The 7,817-nt window shown below is 40.6% G+C and overlaps 1 protein-coding gene across 1 annotated transcript; it reads left to right on the top strand.

Moving 5' to 3' along the window:
• Window positions 1-2,431: 2,431 nt before the first annotated feature.
• Window positions 2,432-6,945, top strand: LOC115367979 (HLA class I histocompatibility antigen, B-58 alpha chain-like). The gene is made up of 6 exons (XM_030063920.1): window positions 2,432-2,687; window positions 5,047-5,325; window positions 5,657-5,959; window positions 6,315-6,431; window positions 6,701-6,718; window positions 6,872-6,945. Exons 1-6 carry the CDS (start codon window positions 2,432-2,434, stop codon window positions 6,943-6,945), a joined length of 1,047 nt encoding a protein of 348 aa, XP_029919780.1.
• The last annotated feature ends 872 nt before the right edge of the window (window positions 6,946-7,817 follow it).

The following is a 7,817-nucleotide window of genomic DNA, read 5'->3' as shown; positions in this document are numbered from 1 at the left end:
GAGGCTGCCCACTCACACCTGCCAGCTCCGAATGTTGACTGGCTGCTGAGAAGGCCCCTTATTCTAAATCTGTGGGTGAATCTTGAATATGGGTTTCCCTAAATTTGTGCAACAAATCTACAAATAGTAAGGATTCACACAGTATATGTGGCAGTTCAACCAGTTTAGGTACCGGACGGGTGTACATTTTACTCTTCACCCTCATATCAGCAGACCTGACTTTGCCATCTGTAGCAGTGGTGACACGTTCAGTGGTTCCACTTGTTGTTCAAGTATGTGGCAGCTGTGGATCAGCCACCATTGCAACTTCCCTGACAGTCACTGAGGTGAAGTGAAGGCAAATAATCCTTAATAAAGCGGGACCAGAACTGGTTTGCCAGTGTCTGGTTGTGGCAGCAGCGATGCCATCGCAACATATTGGTAGGTGGGTGGGGGTTGGGTGTGATGGCATATGGGTCCACCATGTTAAAGAATACATACCCAACAGGTTTTGGCTCAACCTCTGTCAGCATAGTCAGAAGAGCCTCCTCGGACACAACATGGTTCTTCAGCAGCACCTGGAGAGCTGACTTCACAGAGCGGCTCTGCCTTTCCATGGCCCCACCAAAGTCAGGTGCCTGTAGGGGACTGAAGCAGAGAGTTATGCTGTAATCCCTCAGTAGGCCCTGCAGCTCTTGCTCCTTGGTGAGATCCCTTTCACCACTTTTGAAATTAGTCCCACAGTCTGAAACAAGTTCAGTGGGCTTCCCCTACGTGCAGTGAAGCTCTGCAGAGCAAGTACAAAGGAGTCATGATCTATACTGTGGAGTAAATCCAGGCGTACACAGTCAAGCACTTATGGTAGGTGCTCCCCACCAACACTGACATTCCACGCACTGTCTCTAACGTTGCTGTATGGTTTGTCTGCCTCAAATCACCCAAAACATTTGACTTAGCTCAGCAAACACCCTCTTTGGTCCAGGAAGCAGGAGCTTGGAGTCAAAATCTTTGATCAAAAGGTGTCTCGTACAGCTGTGCCCCTGACAGAGCTGCACTAAGACAAGGCATGATGGCTGTTGTTTAGGAACCACCCCTGACCATGTCTGCAAGAAAGAGATGAAGGTGTGGCCATTCTGGTTTGGGACCTTCAAATAGGCCACCACCACCACCCCATTAGCCTTCTCTGATGAACAGAAGATTTGCAAATCCACAGGGATGACAATAAATCCACATCTTTAGGAGGTTGGCCTCTGTGTGTGTACAAGTATGGATCATACAGATAGCACTGAGCCAGCCTTTCTGCAGCAGTTGATATTTGTAGTGCTCAGGGGAGCTTGATAACCCTCATGGAGTGGAGCTGTTTGGGTAGGTGGCACAGGAAGTGTTTCTTGAGCCACATGTTTGGGGGGAACAGCAGGAGCTTGTGCTGCTTTCCATGGTTCTGCCTGTTGGCTCAGTGATTGTGGAGCTGGGGAGGGCTGATGAACATTATGGTGTGACTGCTGGCTGTGTCTGACAGAAGCCACCGGCTGGAATGCAGATGATGTGCTTTTCACTGATATTCCCACAGCTGGTGGAGCTGATAGGGCTCAGTCCAACTGAGGGGACACCCTCGAAGGTGTCGGCGGGGCAGCTGATGCTGATTGCTGCTGCAGACCTGGCTGAGAGGCAAACTACTGCCAAAAGATGAACTGTTGCTGAGAGGAAGCAGTGAGGAGGCTGTGGTGAGAAGCACCTTCCTCCTGCTGGCTGCTCATACTTAGGACTGACAAAGCAGGCGAGGCTGCCCAAACTCCCTCTATATTTTCTTTCTGCAGAGAATGATATCCTGACAGCTTTCCACCTAATTATATGATAACATAATTAAAAAAAATACTAATATATGTCGCAATCACCTCCAAATATTAGATCAAATGCACAGTTACATTTATTACTAATAAAATGTAATACATATATTTTAAACAATATTGTAAATAGTTCAGATTTCATAATGAGTGTGAACATACAATTGTTATTTGCTTATTTATAGATGCAAATTCTAAATTACTGAATTTGAAGAGTTTCACTTGAAATGCTCAGGTTTTCAATATTTATGTTTTATTACTGAAGAAGATGATATTGCTTTGAGGGCAGAACCAAAGGTGTTTTTGTTTGTTTGTTTTTGAAATAAAAAGTCATGAATTTTAGGTAGCAAAATATTTGAAAAAATATATGTTTTTCAGCATATTGGGATTAAAGATGTCATTTCATAGCAAAGTATAAGTCATTATAAGTGTGCATTACAAATACAAATAGAGGAACTACAGTCCTTTTACAAAATTATTGAAAGTTGTCCACAATTGGTTGATCTATGCACAAAAAACAAATGCTTCAAATTGGTGTTATATTTCAGGATTACAAATGTTTGTCTTAAAAAAATCATAAAACTGATTTGTCCTACAGTACTCATTCCATGAAGTATTTCTACACAGCATCATCTCAGGTCGCAAACTTCCCAGAGTTTGTGGCTGTTGGTTTAGTTGACGGTGCTCAGATTGTTTACTACGACAGCAACACACAGAGAGCACAACCCAAACAGGACTGGATGGTCAACGTGACAGCTGAAGATCCTCAGTACTGGGAGAGGGAAACTGGCAGCTTGTTGCGCTCCCAGCAGGCCTACATAACCAACATTGAGACTGCAAAGCAGCGCTTCAACCAAACTGGAGGTTTGTTAATGTTTCTCTTTATGCTGCTAAAACAGGCTGCTAAAACAGTCCATGCAACACTCCATCAACACTTCTTTATTCTCACATTGTCAGCTGCTTGATACTGAAGTTTTAGTCCCTCACAGATTTGAATGAAACACAGTCAGGTGGTCTTAGATTAGATAGATATTAGCTCTGTATTGACTGCTGTGTGTCAATCCCTGAATGAATATATGACAGAATTACGAATTTGATGATAATTACTCTTAGTTTGTTCCACTAGACAGAAGAAAAAGCCAACATATGCATGTGTAAAAGCTGTTGGTTGTATGGAATTATTGATGGATGGTGTGCTGGTTTCTGCTGCTCACATGAAGCTGCTGCCTTCAACAGTGTAGATGAGTCAATATCAATATAGGGTACCATTTGGTGTCCCGGGCAGAAATCACTCACTTTTCATGAAAAATTTGCAAAATAACAAAACTCTGAGGGTTTATTATAAATGGCCAAACATTTAAACACACATTGGTACAGAGATACATCTTTAAAAGGGTGTTTTTCATATTTAAAAAAATGTTCTATGATTAGATGCATGTGATTTTGCCATGTCCCAAACTCCTCTCTACTAACTTCACTGAGTGAAATAAGTAGATAAATGATATACAATGTACAAACCTTTTACATGCTCTTGTTGCTCTCATCAAGTGCTTGAATAAAATGAGTCAATTGGATCATTTATGGTCTAATTTCATAATAATAATAAACGTTTTGCATGTGTCCCTGGATTTGCTGTCCACCCCGTCATTAGGTGGTTACTGCCACTAAAAGAAACCACCTGCTGTAATCAGTGACATCACTACCACTGCTTTGTCTTTTACAAATGGAGTGAAGAATAGCTCCTGCAGAGAGAGTACATATCAACATTTATATTTTGACATTTTCATCATTTTATGATTGAACTTGAATGTGTTCAATCTCAATGTGTCCCCCCTGTCATTGCAAAATATGAATCTATATAAATGCTTTTCAGAAATTCAAAATATGTTTGTTAAAGTATACACAGTCACCTTCCTAACTGATACATGTTGCTAGCTAATGGCCCAACATGTGCTCATTAAATGCAAACTTCAGCCAGAAACGTCCTCCCTGTCATTGTCCACCCCGTCATCAAGTCTAGTTTTATAACAGTTTTATAAGTTTTTCAGTGTTTTTTTGTGGTAGGCCTACATTTAGGGACCAACATGTTTTTGTTTTTTTTATATCAATCTTGTTTGTTCCTCTAGTTGAAGGTTTTATTTATTTATTTTTGCTGTTGTTGAGTGTCATTTCCAAATGTAGCCTACCTGTGCACAATTCAAAATACAGTAGGTGAAAAAAGTCATGTTTTGACAAAAAACATTTGTTGACAAAACCATAACATTGTTTCCTTTAAATATATATGAGGCATTTCACTATTGTCCACCCTGTCATGCCAAGGTCCACCCCATCATGTCATTGTCCACCCCGTCATGTTCATGTTTTATGTGAATAAATAATTATTTTCACAAGTTATCAAAACCTTTTGTGTGATTTTGCTCTGAAGAGATTAGGGCCAAACAGTATTATTTCAAAGTTTGACCAGATACCTTCATTTATAGAGTTTATTCAGAAAAGAAAGTATAACTTTCACAGATTTTACATATACAAACATATTTTTCCATAATTTCTGTATTTTTGAGAGATGTTTTCCAGAAACTAAAATATATTCCTGAACGAGGGACCAAATACCTTTCTGAAAATGTACATTTTGTAATCAATATATGATTAGAACATATTTACTCTATTTAGAAATTGTCCCATGACAGGGTGGACACATTTTGCAATTCGCTTGTACTTTCTATGCTTGCAGTCAATTTATAAAAGGTGCAGGAGCTTGACCAACATGCATTTCTAACAGCTTAAGGTCTACTTTATACAATGGATATTGAGTTCAGTGGAAAATCTCATCTTTTTTTGTGTGACATTGGGAAGTCTCAACGGCACTCTATACTGATATTGACTCAGATAAAGTGTGTGTTGGTGTGTGTGTGTGTCAGTGTGTCTCTGTGGTAAAGAGTGGATAGTGACCGTGTTAGGATGTCCGGTTGTTGGACAGCAGTCTCTGCCTCTCTGTCTCTCTCTCAGCTGTCCTCACTGTCCACATTATGTTTGGCTGTGAGCGGCGTCCGTCCAGCCAATAACAGCAGCAGGTGTAGATCTTCAATTTTGGCGTGTGTGGGTCAGTGTATCTCTGTGGTGAAGATGTGATATCAGCCACTGATAGATGTGTGTGTGTGTGTGTGTGTGTGTGTGGATCTCACTCTGGTTTACTGCAGACTCTGTTGCTGTGTCTCTCTCTCAGGTGTTTACATTGTCCAGAAAATGTACGGGTGTGAATGGGACGATGAGACTGGAGACGTGAATGGATTTGATCAGCAAGGTTATGATGGAGAAGACTTTATAGTGCTGGACTTGAAGACAATGACATGGATCGCTCCAAAACCACAGGCTGTCCTCACCAAACACAAGTTTGATGTGAAAAGAGCTGAGTTGGAAATGTATAAGAACTACCTCACCCAGATTTGCGTTGATTGGCTGAAGAAGTATTTGGACTATGGGAGGAGCACTCTGCTGAGAAAAGGTAGACTCACATGACCTGATGTATGTGATGGTCACAACTATGTTCATATGCCTCTTGTGTTGCTAATGTACAGTAACATTACAGTGAATATGAACAAAGCTATATAGACCCACTGTACATAAAACTGTAATGCAAGCTTGTTTATTCGGCTTGTTTCTACTAGTTTCTGTCTCTGTTTCTCCCAAATCCATTTCTCTGTCTCTGTGTCTTTCCCTCTGCCTTTCCCCCAAACTCCAACTCCTTTCCTCTCTTCCTCTTCCTCAACTTTCTCTCTCTCTTCTCTGTCTGTCTGTCTGTCTGTGTGTGTGTCTGTCTGTCTCTCTCTCTCCAGAGCTTCCCTCGGTGTCTCTCCTCCAGAAGACTCCCTCCTCTCCAGTGACCTGCCACGCTTCAGGTTTCTACCCCAACAAAATCATGTTGTTCTGGACGAGAGACGGAGAGGAGTTTTATGAGGACGTGGACCACGGAGAGATCCTCCACAACCACGATGGAACCTTCCAGAAGAGCGTTGACCTGCACGTTTCATCAGTCAAACCTGAAGACTGGGGAAGGTACAGCTGTGTGTTTCAGCTCTCTGGTGTCGAGGAGGACATTGTCACCAAACTGGACCCAAAAGTGATCAAGACCAACTGGGGTAAGACTGAGATCAGAAGACCTGAGGAAGGTGGTAAAGACACGTCTCGTCTACTTGACTTGTAGTTCAGGAGTTTTATTTTGGTTGTTCTGTGCTGGATTATTTTTCTCTTTATCATTTTGTTGTCATTTCGTTTAATTCAGTCATCCATGGCAATTCAGATTTTATTAGTCATGTTGATGTTTTTACTTTCTCCAGCTTTTAAAAATAATTTACATATGGCATCTATTATAAGGTTATGTCCCAGGTTATGTTTTCTCATGCACTGCAGTTTGTATTGACTGTATATGTTCCATATATGTTCCTTCATGGTGGCATAGTTTAGTTTAGCTCGAGGTTTAGCTCGATAGTTCAGCTCCAGATTCTCCCTCAGAGTTTCCCACTGGTGGTGGTGTTGGAGCTGTTGTCGGCCTGCTGGTCCTGGTGGTGATCTGCATTGCTGGAGTCTTCATCTGCAGAAAAAGAAATAATGGTGAGAGAAGTTTCTGTCTTTAACAGAATTCAGTTTTTAATTGTTAACACAAGTGCCTGTGACACTTTGAGTACTGTTTGTGTTCTGTAACCTCATGTTTTGTGTGTGGTGCTTCTGGTCATGCAAACTGCATGAAATGTAAATCTTCAGAATACATTTGTCATATCTAGTGATAGTGATGCACATAATAGAGAATGTTCTTCTGTTTAAATATAAATTTTAAATTGTTCATAATTGTCTAATACTGTAATTTCTTGTTTGTATTTCAGGGTTTGAAAAAGCGAACAGTAAGCATTCTGCTCTAGTGACCGATAGTTTTTTTAATCAGAAGGACAGACACGCATAATCACTCAGCAGTAATTGTTCATGACCAGTTCTGTTCCTCACTTTGTTACTGATCATTTCATTTTAAATCATCTGACTTTGTGTTGTGTTTGTAGCTTCAGACAGTTCAGCTTCATCTGTCAAAGCTGCACCTCTTCCCCTGACCTCTTCCACTGATTCCCCGTCTTGACAGAGAGAATTAGTGAAGATAAAACGGATGGTGGATTCCAGGAAGTCATCAAGGCATCAAAATATATTTTTCTTTCTTAGAGAACATGTGTACTATTTCAATCAAAAATGGATATTAACAAAACTTATTTTACTGAAAAAAAAAAAAAAAATACTTAAGAAAGTTTGAGTTCAGGTCAAATTGATCATAACTGCTTTGTTCCACTGATCCAAAAAAAGGAAATATTTTATGTTCATTCATCATATACACTGAATTCCTGCATTTTGGCTCCATCGTGTACAAACTTACTATCAAATGCAGATTTTCTTAAATTGGCACATGACATGTGAAACAACAGGAATAACATCAGCAGAGTAGGGCTGGGCAATATTGACAAAATCAAATATCACTTTTTTTCCCTTCAAATTCTTCAATATTGATATTCTGACCTTATTGTTGGGGTGAATATTGTTGCTTTCTCAATATACTCACACAATGATATTTTTGATAAACCATCATTAGCAATATGGATATGATGACCAGACATTTAGAGGGAAACGGCTACAACATTAGCTACAACATGCTGAGAGCCGCACCATCTTTGTGTTGTGAATTCATTATCAGTATTCTAATATTCATAATCAGCTAGTTTATTAATCACACAAATTGAATTTGACATTGGTTGCTGGTGTGGCTCAGCGCTCTGCTGTGTCATTGTACAGCCCAGGGCTGTCCCTGGCCAAATTGGGGCATTTTGGGGTATTTTATTTGGAGCCCCCTACGGGGCTGGCCCAATCATATCACGAGCCTGTGGCTCGGTGCACCGGTGTGCAGTGCAATGTGGGTCGAACATTATCTCATAGGATCTACTGAGATGAAGAGAAAATGCAAAG

Source organism: Myripristis murdjan, chromosome 11 (genome assembly GCF_902150065.1).
Source record: "Myripristis murdjan chromosome 11, fMyrMur1.1, whole genome shotgun sequence".
In the NCBI taxonomy this organism is placed as follows: Eukaryota; Metazoa; Chordata; class Actinopteri; order Holocentriformes; family Holocentridae; genus Myripristis; species Myripristis murdjan.
The sequence above is the reverse complement of the archived record's forward strand: the minus strand, read 5'-3'. Positions and strand labels throughout refer to the sequence as shown.